An 18,938-nucleotide genomic window follows, 5' to 3' on the forward strand; every position below is an offset into this window, starting at 1 on the left:
ACAGGTGAAGTTTACATGCCTTTGTCTTATGTATAGAACCTTTATGCATACATTATATGAGAAATAACTGACTGTTTGTAAATTTTGTAACATGGGCTTCTCTGGAGCTGTAAGAAGGGGGATGGGTGAGTCCGAACCCCCCTCCCCTTGGAAAATTCAAATTGTTAATCATGAATCCAGAGTTTTTGAAATCCGCTGGTCCCACCGGCAAAACCGGTAAATATTTCAAATGTCCGGTAATTATTCTTATTCAATCGGTCTTAATGACTGGTAATATAAAAACGACTGATTTAAGACTTTAACCTCTTTACAAGCAGAATTAAAATGTTTGCAAACACCTTCAATTTGATTTAACAAAGCAATTCACACTCTATCGACAAGATTGACTTTTACGCACATTGAGCGCATTGTAAGGGAAAGCTAATTAACGAAAAAATGCTAGATGACATACTTGTGATGAGGTCTCTAACTGCTATTAACCGAGAGCTATGATTTCCAATCTTTTGTAAATTGACTAACTATGTTTACATTTTATTACTAAAAATAAAAAAACACCCAAAAATAAATTAAAAACCTAATTATTTGTTGTTGTGAATGTCTATCCTTTTCTCAGTTTCGTCATTTAGTACGACCGTATTCCGTAAACAACATGGCTCCTGCCAAACACGGGAAACAGTTTAGTTTGATTTCATTTTATGCGAAAATTTGACAGAGTTTGAAATATTTGTAAAAGTTTAGAAGTGCAAGTAACTTGATCAAACAGCCTACGCATCAAGCACGTTATTATATCGACAGTACTAATGAGGTTATTATTATATTATTAATCATATTATAACATATGATTACGTTTTAAATGTAAAGAAATTACAAGTAAAATTCAGAGGAAATTTCCCATACTAACATGATTTATGAATATAAACTTGTTAGTTTTATTTAATGGTGTTTTGTTTCTTTTATATGAAAGTCAAATATTGACCTGTGAATATTTGTTCAGACGGGTAAATTTCATAAAATCACCTGTCCACTTGACCAGTGAATTTTTTTTTATTTCAAAAACTCTGTGAATCAGTATAGTAAAGTCAAAAGTATGCCTCAGAACCCCCACCTCCTTTCTGGAATATAAAATATACATACAAACATTTTAAAACAGTAATGTTTATCAGGTAAAATCGTTCCCAGTAAAACAGTTCTATTCTCCCATATGAATGGCAGAACTTTTCCAGGACAGAGTTCAAATTTTTAAAATAAAATTTTATGGCCAATGAGAAACAAAAATTGAAATCAAGTGAAGTTGTACCCAAACTGACTCGCACCCAAACCAACTCGTAATCAAATGGTCAGGTCGTACCCAAAACTATGTGGTTTACTCGTACCCAAATATTTGAGTACAACTTCACTAGTCGACTCTTACCCACAGAAAAAAAAATATTTATACTAAGAAAATAAAATATATTGGTTTTCATTTATATGTTTTTAAAATTATGTTTTGTATGACAAATTTATATGTATCATGTATATATACAAACATGGCTATAGTTCTGTATTTTAATACATACAAATCAATATATATCATAAGAAAATAAAATGAATGGTTTTTATTCAATATGTTGTTATGTTTTGTATATTATTGCTAAAATTATGTGAATGTTATAACAAATTTAAAAGAATTTCTTATAAAAATCTAGTCTACCATAATAGTTCTATATGCGGATGGATAGAAGAAAGATTATGAGCAGGTAATTAACTAACATTAATTAAAATTAATTTATTTATGTGATTCCGTTCAACCAATGGGTTGGTCAGCACAAAATAAACATGCTGCTCATAATTAAGAAGAAATTAAGAAGAAACACACATTTTCATCACTTTTGGAAGATCAACATGATTTGAGAGTGGTGTGTTTCCTGCAAGAAAACGGAGAGTAAACCACTATATCAATTATTGTTTGTAAGATGTGTATAGGGGAATGAAAAATATGTATATATAAATAATTAAAAATAAAAAACACCGTGGGTACAAGTTGACTAGCGAAACATCATGGGTACAAGTTGACTAGCAAAGTCGTACTAAAATATTTGGGTACGAGTAAACCACATAGTTTTGGGTACGAACTGACCATTTGATTACGAATCGGTTTGGGTGCGAGTCAGTTTGGGTATGACTTGACTCTAATTCCAAAAATTAATTCATCCAAAATTCACTAAAAGTTTTATTATTTTTTTATTCATTCATCAATTGATCCTACAGCTAGCAAATATATAGATTCTCCTGGCTCATAAAAATTCATCAGGCCTTAAAAATATTTTTTATGTTTTATTTATCTTAACTTTACAGTATTTAAACACTCAACAGGTTGATTAAAGCTAATGCATGGGTGTATCCTTGTACTAAACTATCTCCATAAAATGCCCCTGCATGTAAACCTGAACCCTCAACCCTATTAAACTTAAATAATTCTCTGAAAATGAATTCCCTATCCACCCCACTCCAACCCCAACACCCGCACACAAGACAATTATATGAATGCCTCAATCTGAATATTAGTAAATTTTCAAAATACTTTTCATTAACAAATTGAATTTTTAATTTCAAAACTAAAAATTGATACATAAATTAATATATATCATATGTTATAGAGGGACTTACATGTGTAGATATACATGTAATAACAAAAGAATATAACTCGCAGACAGCATGGTTTAAGAATGGTAATTTTTTTTCCTATTTTCAGACTATCATAAAAGCTTAGGTTTTTAAATTATAATACATGTACCATGTAAACATGCTTATGTAATTCTGGTATTGTGATGACTCACGTGTTTTGAGATATATTTGCAAACTGTTAATTAAATGAAGCAAATATGAACATTTATATACTTATATAAGCTTTGTTTTGATGTATGTTAGCTAAATCATTTGTGTTTATTAAAAACTGGGTTTATTATTTATAGCTTATTAGCATATATTGCCTTATATGGAGAAAAAATATTCACAGTCTGACATCCATAACCATGCATTTATAATAAACATGAGTTAATTCTTTAAATATTAACATTTAAACTTTATTTATGATCAAGAAATTTTATGTACCGTATGCATGTACATAATTATGTATTTCCAATAAATTAAGACATGCTTAATTACTGTAGATTCCTAATTAAATGCATGGAATTAATATCTGTGTAAAATTGCAAGAAGTATGTCTCGCAAATTTTAGAGTCTCGCTTTTTATTTTATTATTAGACAGATATAAACTATATGAAACTATGATAAAAATTCGTTGTTCACGATTTTTTATTAGACTCGTGATTTGATGCAAAACAATGTTATTGCGAAATTAAGTACTCGCGAGTGTAAAATAATGAATCTATAGTATATAAGTTGTTAGAATTCTAATTCACTGACATTTAAAGACACTGACAAGATGAAGGAATCATTAAGGAAAATTACTTATGCAACCAGCACCGGTCATTTCTGCCATATATGGATCATAAACTACAACCATTTTGAAGTCTGATATATGACAAAAGCACTTTAATGTATCAAACAATAAATAAAAAAATAAAATACATGCACCGTGTAGATTGTCAAGTTCAAAAGTACATGTATTAGATTTGATACCATTTAACATTGTAGACATCATTTGTAGGCATTATATTCTTATAGTTTATAGTATAGATTGCGGCAGAGTTAGACATATGCACAGTAAAACTCATTTAGTACGAACACGGATATAGCGAATTCTCGGATATAGCGAAGTTTTTTTGAGTCCCTGGTAAAATTCTTAACAAATCTTTGCAAAATTTTACGGATATAACAAATACGGATATAATGAATCTACGGATATAGCGAAGTGATTTTGGGTCCTGCAGAGGTGAATTATAACGAAATTTAACACTTTTATAACGAATTTCTTTACAGTTTAAAACAGTTTGCACTACCCTTTAACATAATAGTTTGAATGAACTTATTTTCATACAAATTTTTTAGACTCTCAATCCGATTATTAAATGATTATTGATTATTAAAGGTATCAAAGTATGAATTTTTATTCTAAGCCTCAATTAGCAAAAATTTTACTCTGGTGAAAGAAAAACATGTTTATAGTGAATTCGCTATAGTTATTATTACGAATTCGTTATAGGGAATTACGGATATAATGAAGTAAATCCATCGGTCCCTGGGACTTCTTTATAACCGAGTTTTACTGTATTGATGTTTGTAAATGAATCATTTAATGTTACATGTAATAAGAAATAATTTGTCTATCACATGTACTAGAAGATCTTAGAAATTTCTCTCCTTAGAGTCAAGTGTTAATTGCCAGATCATGATTAATCAAGAAATATCACAAAGTTGTAATTATCTTAATTGATCTTTAGAATCATTAAATTATCTTTTTGTGTCTATTTTTAAAAGATGACTAATGTTGTGTTTGATTTTTTTAATATGAATAAATATAAAATTTTAATAACATTTGATTTTTTTTTTTTAGATATACACTATACATTTAATGTTAAAGAAATCCTTTTGATCTTTTTCAAATTTGAAAAGTCCTTTGAGGACTTTTTCTGATAAAAACGACAAGGTTGTAGGACATATGATATTGATAAAGTTACGGTTAATATTTTATGAGTGCACACTTATTTTTTCAGTCATCTAAATGGAAGTAGATCATAATAACCCCATAATGACCCCAATGAAGAAAAAACCTCAATTGAATCTACCGCCTACATCAAACAAATTTTTAAATGACGTCTGAATCGACCAAGGTGCACCAAGTGAATGTCGTCAGACCCATTATAGTCTTTTGCATGCATTAAAAGGTTATCTCACTTGCAGTGTTCTTATATCCTCCCTTTGCTTTATTGTATACAAATATAGAAGTTTTTATGAAGTTACAAAATCTTCTGAAATATTATATTATTCATTCTTTGCAGAAGAAAATTGCTCAACGACTAGGATGAAATCCTTACGAACAGTATTACTTCGCCTGCAGACTGCTTGTAGCTATACCAAACAGTCTTTCACTCAACAGAGGCATCGGAAACTTCTTGCCTGGTACATGTAGTAACAGAGAGAGAGAGAGAGTGAGAGAGCAAGAGAGAGAGAGAAAGAGAGAGAGAGAGATGTAATTTGATCGAAATCCAGTCATATTAATTAAATTTTTATTGAAATGATTGATTAAATTTAGAAGAATCTTTTTATTGATATGATATTTAAAACATGATGTATTAATCTGAAAGTGTCCTGAGAATATTGTGCCATGGGAGATAACTCTGATTTTCTGTTGTAGGACATGCGGCACAGTATCTATAGGTGTGGCTGGGGTGTCAATCATATGTTACCATAGCAACAACAACAGGGTATCTATCATGAAATGGCCAATGTGGCCTTTTTAGTTTAACTGTACTTCAAAGATACATCGTATACATGTCTGAGCATTCTTATTTGTGTGGGGGGGGTAAATTGTGTAAAAAAAAAAAATATATACCAGGTATAACTACAAGATACCAGGTTGCAAGACATCATAATTTTATTTTTTTTTATTGAAAGTATTTTTTTGGAAATGACTTATTAAAGGCTAATGAAAAAGATGCATTAAATAACAAATGTTTGAATTAATTTTATATCATGTTCTTTGAATTGAAATTATGAAATTGTTTTTAAAATTACAGTTGCATCAAAATCTTACAGCCAGTAAATTACAGTATAACTACGACTAAGTCGTGCTCTTTGTCCTTTTAGGTGTTTGCCTACAGTGGCAGAAAACTAGACACTTCAAAATGGATGTCCGAGCCCATTACAGAGAGATCTCTTTTAGAGGAGGTAAATTTACTTGTACATACTGGGGGATTTTATATAGGAAAACCTGCTTATAAAGAACCTAAGGTCCAAGGAACAGGAAGTTGTACCTATTTTAAAGAATCCGCCAAATTTAATAACCTTTAAAAGAAATAAAACCACAAAATAAAAATTAAGTTTTGTAAACTGTAAAAGTGGATTCAATACAAGGCTAAAAACTTGCATGTGGTAAATTATACATCCGAGTATTTGTTAACAACACATATTGTTTGGCTCCAGAAAATGCATACTTTACTACCAGCATAAATAAAGAGATGTAAACTATTAAGGAATATGATAAAAATTCGGTTTTCGTAATTTTATATTCTCACGATTTGATGCATAACGATAGAATCACGGAATTAAGTTTTTGCGTAAAATAAGGAATCTACATTATTTGAATGCTTTGAGTTCCTTCATCATTATACAGAGCTCTCCTCCTTAATGAGATTTATTCAGTCTATTTATTTAGTCTAGAAATGTCCACCACCATCTAAGCCCTCTTAATGAAAACACAGATCTGTATTTGTTTATTACTCTAAACATATTGTATTTGACGTGTACGATATTTGGCGGAATTAAGAATTTGAACAAGTTGGCGTGGATTTAAATTAGCGTATTCCTGAATGTGACTATATTCTTATACATATGTGCACGGCATTTTGCGATGTACTTGAATTAGCGGATGCCGCATTCCACCAAAAGTGCTAATTAGAATACACAGCCAAATGTTGTACGTTTACACTTTATGGTTGTTCTTTTAAAACTGAAATTTGATATTTAATTAGAGTGATCACAAATGAAGAAAACCTTGAAGAAAACTTTATTACCTTACCAAACTTTGCTCTAATTAATTACCTGTCAATGAGATTTCTTACTTAACAATTAGGGTACAGCAAACTTATTTAGTAAGTACGATTATACAATATATATTGTTAACTCACTGAATTTTTACCCCAGAAAAATTTTGTAATTTGTTCTAAAAAAAAATCAAATGTTATAATATATTGTAATGCATATACTTATAATATATGCAAGCATTTGACATATTGTTCATGTTTAACTGTTTGGACATTATTTTGGCCCAACAAGAGGTTCAAAGTTTGATGTTGGTTTACATTCATATAAACTGTTTTTTTAAGATCTTCTTGAGAACTGCAATGCTCAGTATGTGATATGACCATCAAATCATCCTGTTCTAAAAGGGGGTCAAAGTTTTACATATGAATATCTGGAGAAATATTAAAAAAATTGTCTAGATATTAATTTTGTATATATATGGCTCATGTGAGCGATGTGGCCCTTGGACCTGTTGTATACATATGAATATGAACAAAAGCAATGTATCAAGTCAGACTACCAGGTACAAAATATATGTACCATAATATATTACTTAGTTTTTGTATTTTTTTTCTTAGCGTTGGTCAATTTACAGACTTGTTAATTGTTTGACATTTGCCCAATAAATTGAATATTAACTTACTGAAATATTGCAGGAAACTAAAAGCTTAAAATAGTTACTGATTGCAAACTTTGCGATAAAACAACAGCAGTGTCTGCATAGATGTAGAATTCTTGTACCTATTTTAAGAACATCAAGAAAAACCAGAATATTGTATATTTTTTATACTAGAGTATTTTACTCAAAGTACATAATCTCAGAAGTTTAAATAATATACACATGTAACTGATTCTAATTTTCAAATTTTCAAATAGTTTAGTTTAACTTCAATAGAGGAAATTCAAAACATCAGAAGAGTTTAAGCACTGTAGATTCCTTACTATCCATGAGAAAGTCTGCATTCTGCAATTCAACTGTTTTGAATCAAATTGTGAGAATATAAAATTGCAAATGCAGAATTTTTAGCATGGTTTAAATCATTTAGTTCACATCTGTTTGGAAAAATAAGAAGTGAAATTCTAAACTTAGCAAGATGTGCTTCTCTCGATTTTATGGAGATATTAATTCCTTGAGTTTGATTAAAAATCAACAGTATATATCATTTACAAATTAATTAAATCTTCAGTTGATTTTTATATATATTTTTTTTTATATAGAGGAGTTCTGAAATGAAGTATAAGATGGAAGCAATGATTATGAGAATACAGGTTTGTATATTAAGGATATCTACCGGTGGCCGTTAAATCTTAAGAAGCATGGTTATATTTTTATACAGTAAAACATGGTTATAGTGAACACGCTTGAATTGACACCTACAGTGAAGTGATTTTCATTCCCTGTGACTTTATTACACGTTTTAAACTTAATGGATATATAACAAATTACGCTATAATGGAGAAAAATTGCCCGTCCCTGGCCCTTTGTTATAAGCGTGTTTTACTGTACTAACTGTACAAATCTGAAATCACAGGTTAAAAGTAAATTTAATATTCACAGCCAAATGGCTTCCAGTTTACCGGTAATAAATTTGGTAGTATATGTATTGGAAAACTCCATCTTATTACCATAATTTTTGGGTTTTAGGATAATATTTTAGCCACACACACCCACCCCTCCATTCTAACCTAACCATTAATTCAAACAGTGCTTAACAAAATTGTTAATGTTGAGGCCAAAATAATTAAATTATTGTATATGTTTGGAATTGCCTCCCGCCTCATTGAAATACCCCCTGCTGATTAAATTTTATTAGCCTGAGGTTAAAACAAAGAACTTTTTTTATTTGGAGAAGAAATTTATTTTTTACCAGTTTTGAATAAGTTAAACTTTGAAATTAGAAAAATAAAAAAAAAATTAAAAAAAATCCCTCCCTCCCTCCTTCCCTCCTTTATGGGTCTAGAAACCTCCAGTGAGCAATTCCAAATTAAAATTTTTTTAAAGGGACATGGTCACGATTTTGGTCAAATTTTATATTTATGATTTTATTATTTACAATGCTTTAGAAATACATTTTGATCAAATTAAATTTTAAAGTCATTGGTAGAGTTATAAGCAAGATACAGGGCTAACAATTCTTTGTCATATGTAAACAAGGCTCGTGCCCTGTTTTTGTTTACATAGGTTCTTATATATACCAGTAAAAAATCTTTTTCCAGCTTATTTGTCTATCTTTTTATTTATTTTAAGCATAGATATACAATTCCTGACGTTTAACACATTCGTTTTAGGTTTAAAACTGAAATTTTTACTTCAACGTTCAAAATGTTAACAAACACTTTGTTTACATAGCGAAGAATTTCAAGCTCTGTAACTCGCTTATAACTCAACAAATGACACTCAAATTTCGGTTGCCTATTAAAAATGCCTTTCTGAAGCATTGTAAAATTTTAAAATCGGAAAATAATATTTGACCAAAATCGTAACCATGCCCCTTTAAGGATGGCCTGACAGTTTATGTTGTATTTTCTGCAGGCAGAGGTCTGCCGGAGGCTGGAGGAAGTGGATGGGGACCAAAAATTTTTTGTGGACAGATGGACCAGGAAAGAGGTACAATAGATTCCTAATTAAACGCAAGGAATTAATATCTGCATAAAATCCTGAAAAAGCAAATCTCGTGGAGGTTAAGGTAGTACAAAACAGATAAGCTAAATTTTTCCTATAATTCAATTTTTCTGAATTTTTTATATTTTTTTCTTTGGAATAAAATCTTTTAATATGTAAAATTTGAAAAAAATCCGACCTCACAATTTTTGCCCACATCTTCCCAAACCTACCATTGAAATCTCCTTTCAGTGGAGTGTAAGTAGAGTGTAAAATGAAATAGTCATTGTTTTAATTTTCTATGTTCTTAAGTTATTTTTCAAGATATTACAAACATCAATGCTACTTTTTATTAAGGAGACCTTCTTGTTACTTAAAAAACTGAAATAAATTTTAACTGGTAACTTAAGATAATTTCTCATGCAATATAATGTAAATCTAATGCTTGTGAATACTCTTTTAAGAAGAAAATTTGCAGCACTTAAGGGTATCTAAAAAGAAAATGTATAATTCAAAATTGAATAAAATTTAACAATATGATTGGCATGACCCTGTAATTAAAATATATCAAAATAAAGAAAATTTAACCATTGGTTTTAGATTAAATAAGGTTTAAGTATGTTTGAAGGAGGTATAAATTGATAAAAATCCTACATGACATCATCATATTTGACCTTTGACCTGTTTATATGACCTTGAAATTTGTTTGACATAAAGCTTAAACACTGATGGTGGTTGTGTCCAAATTTCAGGTCTTTACTTTGAAAAGAACACAAGTTACGCATTTTTAAATGATATAAAGCTAAATTGCACAAAAATCATATGACCACCATCTAAATGTATGTTTCAAAATAATCGAAATACGTTGTATCCTAAATTTATTTGGCCTTGAGTAATTGATGGGTATGATTTATATTTTTTCTTAAGATAATGCACTGAAATTAATTTTTACATCATATTAAGTCATTATTTTGTGTATTTCAGAAAATATTTCAAATAAATAATTTCAGGGGTGTTTCGTACTACCTTAAAATCTTGCTTTTATTCATTAAACAGTTTTGAACTATATGAAATTAGGCAAAGTAAAGTTTTCTGAATGTGCTATATTTATCGGGAATGTTAATCTTGCCTTAAATTTAATGATAACCTTGCTGCTGTTGTTATTCAGGGAGGAGGGGGGATAACCTGTGTAATGAAGGATGGGCTAGTGTTTGAGAAGGCCGGGGTCAACATCTCGGTGGTCCACGGAAACCTACCTCCAGCAGCTGTAGCCCAAATGAGAGCCCGGTGAGATTGTCATTGAGATGCATGAGATTGTCATTGAGATGCATGAGATTTTCATTGAGATGCATGAGATTGTCATTGAGATGCATGAGATGGTCATTGAGATGCATGATTGTGATTGTAATTTTGCAAAAATTATTCTTCCTCGTAGATTTTTCTTTCTCATCTCCTGATATCTTAGAACACAGTTTTGAATTTGAGCTGATTACACCCCTATAATGTATTTTTAAAAAAATCTTTTATGGTAATATTGTAAGTGTCTATCTTTATTTATTTACAAGACATGAAGTAGAGCTAAAATATAACGGTACTTTAAACCAACTTTTATAATAATATTATTTATCATCATATACCACCCATTCAGACGCCACCTTTTTTTTCCATTCCATTTGTATGAAAAATCCCGAGAATGAGCATACGATGTATTAATTCTTTAAAAGTTCGCTATAAATCCCTTTTATATCAGAAAACTAACAGAAAGAAACCATTCACTACATTTTTGCTTTGCAAAAATTGAAAACCAAATAGAACCAAATGTATTAAAATTATCACCTGTCGTTTGATATAATAAACAACTTATTGGATGAACATTCGGGAGATATGAAGATTCTCCCAGAAAAATCACATTTCCTTTGGGCACTGGCCTAGGAAAATATGATTTTTTACCATGGGGAATATATCTCCATATCTCTCCCACAATCATGCAATAAATGTATAACCGTAATGTTTGCGACCAAGCCGTATCCAGATCATCTGGTTCTCAGCAAGAAATAAATTCGAGATGACGAGCCTCTTACAAACCTCGCCAAAATTTCTAGCATGAAAATCAAAATGGTTTAAAGTAAATGTTTACTAATGTAAATATCTTTACATTTGATTTAGCAAAAACAATTATATCTGTGTGAATTTTTTAATAGGTCAAAAAGTCATATTTTCAGCGTCACAATGATCATTTTACAACTTAATGGGTTATGTTTATTATAAATAATATGACTTTCTAAAATATATTTAAAAGCCCTTTGAGCTTCACAAGATTTGATCATATAATCGACCAAGTTCATATCACAATGAACTTTTTGCCTAGCTAAATGTATATTTTTCTTAATCACAAATGAATTAAAAGATATGTATTTTTATTGTTAGTATTCTTGTCCAAGGATGTTGTACAACTAGAAACTAATGTGTCTGACTCCTGACTCTTTTATTGTTTAAGCGCTTGGCTTATTTAAAATTTTAGATATACTTTGTTTTGTCAGAGCATAAAAATTGTGTAAATCTTTGAAATCTCCAACTCGATCGATAAGACTAAGTAAAAAAAAAATCAAGATATCCAGTGACTAGAAATATCATGATTACATTTCATTACAAAGTTGTTTGGACCTATAGTCCAACTTCATTTAATATACTGTAGATTCCTAATTAAACGCAAGGAATGAATATCCGCGTAAAATCACGAGAAACACCCTTCGCTGAATTTAAAATCTCGCCATTATTTTTTGAGAGTTGAGAACAATAAGAAATAAGGAAAAAAAATTCCGCGTTTGCGATTGTATATTCTCGCGATTGATGCAAAACAGCGGGATCGCGGAATTAAGTACTCGCGTAATATAAGGAATTTACAGTATGCATAGAATTCAAGATATAAATGTTCAAATTATATAATCATGTGGTCAGTCATATGTACCCGGTACGTGTTTTCTACAAAAGAGCACTGAGGACAGTCTTGCCTTTTGTTTCTGTAGGGGAAGAGCAATGGAGGGAAAGACCTTGCCATTCTTTGCCACCGGAGTCAGCTGTGTCATCCATCCAGTGAGTGCGGGACTTTGATTCTATTGTTTAAGTACAGTATTGCAATTACTGTTTCTTCAGCTGAAGTAAAAACCCTAAAATTATGTATTATAATTTAAGTTTATTCAGATTTCATTGCTGCATGTACTGCTGCTTTCAGTTATCAACTAAACAACGTGCAATCCAAACTGTTTTAAAATTAAAATTCTAATGAATAATAGAACACACGCAATTTGATTTAATTGGAAGTATGTATTTTGGCTAATAGTATAAACATTTTGTCTACAATCATTTTTTAGCTTATGTAGATGTACTGGTAAACACAATATCAATGAAATCAACAAAGTGTTTTGATCATTGATGAAATCAACTGTTGGCAAAGTGTTTAAAGCACATAATAAACAAAATATACAGTTTATTCAAACATCTCTGGATTTTTTTAGAGGAATCCTTATGTGCCTGCAATACACTTTAACTACCGTTACTTTGAAGTGGTGGATGAGACTGGAAAAGTCCATTGGTGGTTCGGGGGTGGGACTGACCTGACCCCCATATACCTCGACCAAAAGGTGGGTCAGTCGTCTGTTAATTTTTAGCTCTACTTGGATCAAAAGTGTTTGTATCCCCAATGTAACAAGAAAGGACCATAAATGGTTTTAGCCTAAATTGTGCCGACAATTTAAAAATATGACATCATAAAGTTTACCTTTTCCCACCATTTTCGTATATTTAGCATAGAATCGCTTGTTTTCAAGCAGTTTTTCTTTAAGGAAACATTGAGCGATTGCTTGAACAAACAAAATTTTCATAAATTTAGCATAAAATGGCTTGTTTTCAAGCAGTTTTTCTTTAAGAAAACATTGCTTGAAAATTTTGCTTGAACAAGCAAAATTTTTTCACCAAAGATGTATCTCGGGTTAGCCGTAATAATTTAATTCTAGTTGTAATGCTTCATTTGAATGACTAGACAAATCCATTCATATTGTATAACATAACTTGCCTATGTCACAATATGTCTCGCGTGCAAAGTGTATTAATCTGCTTGATGATACATTTAAATTTTGTAATAAGTAATATCATTTCATTTGATTATGTTTATTATCTTCACCGTTTATAAAAAGTGAACCATATTTTTAAAGTTATGTCACAGTTGAACTTCGGTATCTCGAACACCGATATCTCGAATACAATGGATATGTTGAAGGGATTTGTAATTTTCAACCAAATAAACTTTAAGTATTTTTTTATCCTTGATATTTCAAATACTCCGATATCTTGAAGATTTTAACCAGTCCCATCTTGTTCAAGCTAACAAGGTTTAGTTTAAACAATATTTATTTAGTGAATTTCATCATACATTTTATAATAACAGTACACAAAAGATTGAGAAACAAGCCAAAAGGCTTATGTTAATCTCGCTCTCGTCATTTTACAAATGAGAGGTGGGTAAAATTTTCAATTAACAAGGTTTGAGTATATATCATATATAAATCAATGTATTAAGTATAAATACCTATACATGTATGCTAATGCTTAATATGTTTTTCTCCTTTAATTTTAGTACATGTACAAGTACGTTATTACCCTAAACAAAGTATGGTTGTTAACGAAAGCTGTTTCATATTTATTAAGTTACAGTAGATCTGAACAAATGCATGTACTGTTGGCATGTGTAGGTACCCAATGGCATGTAATTTAATTGTAAGTGTGTATTTCCTTATTTTCATATCAATTTTTTACATACTCCCAAAAAAGTGGGGGGGGGGCAACTCCATGATAATATATGGGAGTAGAGAAGAAGATTTTCTAAGATTAAATACATTTTAACTCAGGGGCCATACGTAACCATACATGTACGTGCATACAAACATGTACCTGTAGATAACTAGATAAAAGATGGTCAACTAAAATACTGTGCAGCGTGTATCTATTTTTAGAAAGTAGTTTAATTAAATGTATAAATTATATAAATTGATAGCTGTAGTAGTATTTAAATTCAGGTAACAAATGTATAACAACCAATCTCCATCGTGTCTCAAGGAGTAGATTCTGTCAGTTTGGTTTTGCATTTTCTTTCACTTGTGAAAAACAATCAATTTTGCACATCTTTTCACCTCTTTGTGGGGGTAATTACTATTTCACCTACATCTATATATATAGACTATTAGATGTCCTTTGTACATGCTTACTCAAAGCGACGAGCCTTCTAATTGTTTTCTTAGTTAATTCTTATTGGGTATTACTGGATCTATCATTATACTTCAAAAAGGTATTGCGGAAATTGTTTCATTTAATGGCGTAATATTAACCTGTTCCTTCTGGTTCCTTCCCAGGATGCTGTGCATTTCCACCAAACCCTGAAAGCGGCATGCGACAAACACAGCAAGGAATTTTATCCAAAGTTCAAGAAGTGGTGCGATGAGTATTTCTATCTCCCGCACAGAGGTAATTTGCACACTCTACTTTAAGTCACCGTCTAACAAGCTTATAAAAGGTTGATTTAATTAACTTACATATACTTATCCAATGATAGCTGGTTTATAATTATCAAGCGCCAAGAAGTAGGGTCTGATCAAACTTAGAATTTTGTTCAGTTTTTCTTCTTTAAAATATTGGATGTTTCCGATCATATCTTGAGCGCTATAAGATTAGGACAACAATGGCAGGATAGGTCATCTACTAACACATCTTTGTATTGGAAAAGAGTGTCACTCTCTTATAGTTGGTTACCCAGTGTGGCCTTCCTTTGGAATTTTAAGGCTCTTCATACTAAAACTGTGTCTCGATCACATCTTAAGCTCTGAAAAGATAACTGCAAACATATTATTTTAGAATATATGATATTACCATTTTTATAGTAGGGCTGCTATGCATGGTCAGATGATGCATTTTTAGAGGAGGAGGGGGAGATGTGATACAAACAAAAATAGACCACAGTCTGTATTAATGTGGCCATACCTATTAAGTACTTGACAGAATCATACCTTATGTGCTGTAAATTAAATCTTCCTCCATCAAACTTTGTCTGCTGATAAATTGGAGTTAAATGTGTGTGCAGGTCCTATGGTTCAAAAGTAGGTTAATGTGACCTCCTTCTCGATTTCTATAGTCGCTTTACAAATACATGTAACAATGTCAAAGCCTTTTTACTTTGATACATTTATAGATATGCAGATGTGAATTTATGTACTTCAACAATGCACTTTATTTTCTAAATTAATTTTAATCTGAAATATCTAACATTTTTCTAGCTTTTTTAAAGATTTTGATATTTTACTTGTTTTCCTCACAAGTAAAATACAAAATCGTTGAAAAAAAAACCCAGGTAAACATCAAATATTTCAGACTAGATTCATTTAAGAACAAGAAATATTTTTTTATATATGTAAACATCATAGTTTAGCAACAAACATAGACAAATATGAAAATCATTCTGTATCTCTCATAGACCTAAAATAAATTTCATGGCAAAACTGTTTTGTCTATAATAGGGTTGATAATATACAGCAAAGAATGTGGTAGAACTGGTTTTATGCATGAATTCATGAAGTTAATTTGATGACATTCTGATATATCTTCAATTCAATAGGTGAAACCCGTGGAATAGGGGGAATTTTTTTCGATGACTTAGACAAAGAGCCACAGAGTGATTGTTATGACTTTGTTGAGGTAAGTTTCAAGACCAAGAAGATTGACACAGTAAAAAAAAAACCAAGAAATACATGTCGATGAAATCATGTATTTTGCACGAAATGCAGCATACACACACTTTCTGGATGTATATTTTTGCCTGCATTAACATTAGCAGCATTTGTTACTCTCCCAAACAGGCACTATTTATAGATAGTGCCTGTTTGGGAGGGTAACAGTTGAAATTGACACCCCTAAGAAAACCATTCTCAACTGACAGGAAGCGGAGGTTGACAATGGTTTTTGAGGGATTTCAATTTCAACTGTTACCCTCCCAAACATGCACAATTTATTTTATTATACTGAATCTCTTAATTTTAAAGAAAACTTTACTGCTTTTATCTTTACTATTTATTCACATTATTTCTAACAATTAGTATCCCAAACAGGCTAATATCACCCATACTGCAGGGCAATTTGTAGATGGCTAACATAAAAATGTAAATGAGACAGAGTTGTCTTTCTTGTTCTAGAGCTGTGCTGATGCTGTATTACCGTCCTACATTCCAATTGTACAGAAGCACAAGAATGATGGCTACTCACACAGAGAAAGGTAACTATGGTAACGACACAGGTCACCCCGATGTAAAATTTGAAATTTACATGTAAGAACATAGAAACAAATAAATTTTGTTTTAGTAAACATAGGGAAATGTATTTTTACTGACAATGACTCAAAATTCATTATCAATTAAAGCTCTTTGTGAATAATTGAATATGTACATGTACATTAACGTTCTTGTATTAAATCATGCTTCTATTAAACGTCTACTCTGCTATTGTTGGTATTATTAACTGAATGTTTTCACCTCTACAAATTTTACTTTATATTCAGCCAAGTAAATGTACTGTAATATTATGTGTTCATTTGAAGGAAATGGCAGCTGTTAAGGAGAGGGAGATATGTAGAGTTTAACCTTATCTATGACAGAGGAACCAAGTTTGGCCTGCAGACCCCTGGGGCTAGATATGAGAGCATTCTGATGTCACTGCCCAACACAGCGGTAAGGATCATAAGTCAATTGCTTAAGTACTGAATGTAGAGATTGACTTATATTCCGTCTTTAGATTTAATTGCCTACTTTATGGTTACATTCAGTTATGATATAGTATGTTTTACTTCGTTTACCAGTTTGCTTTATTGACCTTTCAACCACCAAAGTTTAAATGTGATTTGTTCTCAATAATTAATATGATTGTCATCAATTATATAAAGAAACGTAGATTGAATTCATACTTTTTTTAACCTTGCCATTGACTTATCATAAACATGTAGTCAAAATTAAATAATGGTTACATGTAATTTTAATTTTTTCATTTGTTTCTAATGAATGTTTGTGTTTTGAGATAGGCTACATTTCATGATTTGCATTACCAAAAGAGAAAAAAACAGAAATTATTTAATCAATCATTTTGTGAAAAATCAATTTGCCTCCCTCCCTCTTCCAAAAAATTAAAAATGAATTGTGAGGGAATTATTCCTGTTTTGATGAATTTCTTCAACTGACAGAACTTCTTTATCATTTAATTAAAAAAAAATTAATTTATAGAACTGGGAATACAGGAACGAACCAGCCCCTGATTCAGCGGAGGAAGAAATTGTGAAGGTGCTTAAACAACCAAGGGACTGGGTGTAATGGGAAGGATAACAGAAATAACACATTAGTCATGGCAGGGATAAAATAAGGCAATAGGATTATCCATCAGGAAAGGAGTTCATCATTCACACTGCCATTTTCTGTCTCTGAACGTAGATCTATAATAAGAGAGACTTGGTGCTATAAGCAAGTGATTCTTTGTTAAGATGTTATATATGCGTTCATTTTCATTTTTTTCTGATAATAATGTTATATAGGCTTACATGTTAATTTATATTTCAATGGTTATCGATTGATTGGTTGAATTTTTTTATGGTGTATTCTCTGATTGGTTGGTTTCTTTTCCTTGTATGTAGTATGATGGTTGGTTGATTATTGTTCATTAATTGATAGCTTAAGATATATAATATACTTGTTTTTTGTACATATTTTTTTAAAGTTCCATATTTGTAGTATATATATTTTATAAATATATATGTATGCTTTTGGAATAAGTTCGATTTAAATCAAGTAAATTAAGTATTATGCATTTATTAAGGTACATGTATCATATTAATGTTTTTGAAATCTGGAATCAGGTTTGCTTTGTTGGATATGAAAAACTAGTATAATTTTTTTTTACATAATGCCATTTTCATAGGATAAGTTGATAATTAAATTATGGAAGAAAATTTTATAAGACGATCAGTTTATTAAACCACTATAAACTTTTTTCTCTCCATAAAATGAAGTCGTAAAAATATACCTTGGGCATGATGTCTGTATTATCTTGAAACTTAGAATTTCAAAGATCTCTGTATTATGTGTCTTTCAAATGAATGTTTGTTCACTTGCTGCATCCATGTCTTTATATTTTACATCCTTGACTTTCATTCATCCTCTTAATTAAGGAAACCAGGTGGTCAGTAAATTACCAATCAGACCAATTTGAATATTTTGAATACTAGTATGAATTTTCTTGCCATTTTAATTACATTCAAACTTCGTTATCTCAAACTGGACGGGAACTATTTAAAATCTGTGAGATATCCGAGTACTGTGGTTTCATTAATATTCAAGGGTATCAATTTTTGTGGATGAAGTGATTCGTGGCCAATGACCCTATCAATACAAAATGTTAATAGAAATTGCACTTTGATGAACATTTAATTTCGTGGATCAACTAAACAACGAAATCCACGAAAATTGGTATTCAACGAATATTGATAAAACCACAGTATTCGAGATATTGAGGGTAAAGTACTTAAAAAATAAGTGGTTGGGACTTACAAATCACTCATCACATATCCATT

General features: G+C 30.7%; 1 protein-coding gene across 3 annotated transcripts in view; it reads left to right on the forward strand.

Moving 5' to 3' along the window:
* LOC128185947 (oxygen-dependent coproporphyrinogen-III oxidase-like) overlaps positions 1-18,900 on the forward strand; it is a 19,141-nt gene extending 241 nt beyond the window's left edge. For 2 of the 3 annotated variants that reach the window (XM_052855660.1, XM_052855661.1), the window contains exons 2-14: positions 4,941-5,061; positions 5,297-5,366; positions 5,749-5,829; positions 7,903-7,953; positions 9,218-9,292; positions 10,455-10,573; positions 12,313-12,379; positions 12,802-12,927; positions 14,692-14,803; positions 15,948-16,027; positions 16,522-16,601; positions 16,923-17,052; positions 17,599-18,900. In XM_052855660.1, coding sequence (XP_052711620.1) covers positions 4,964-5,061; positions 5,297-5,366; positions 5,749-5,829; positions 7,903-7,953; positions 9,218-9,292; positions 10,455-10,573; positions 12,313-12,379; positions 12,802-12,927; positions 14,692-14,803; positions 15,948-16,027; positions 16,522-16,601; positions 16,923-17,052; positions 17,599-17,685 — 1,176 coding nt within the window. In that variant the 5' untranslated portion in view covers positions 4,941-4,963 and the 3' untranslated portion in view covers positions 17,686-18,900. Of the gene's footprint in view, positions 1-4,803; positions 4,827-4,940; positions 5,062-5,296; positions 5,367-5,748; positions 5,830-7,902; positions 7,954-9,217; positions 9,293-10,454; positions 10,574-12,312; positions 12,380-12,801; positions 12,928-14,691; positions 14,804-15,947; positions 16,028-16,521; positions 16,602-16,922; positions 17,053-17,598 lie in introns of those variants that run through there. The other variant, XM_052855662.1, reaches the window with a different exon arrangement.
* Positions 18,901-18,938: the final 38 nt, after the last annotated feature.

The sequence above is a fragment of the Crassostrea angulata genome, chromosome 5, assembly GCF_025612915.1.
Source record: "Crassostrea angulata isolate pt1a10 chromosome 5, ASM2561291v2, whole genome shotgun sequence".
Taxonomy (NCBI): Eukaryota; Metazoa; Mollusca; class Bivalvia; order Ostreida; family Ostreidae; genus Magallana; species Magallana angulata.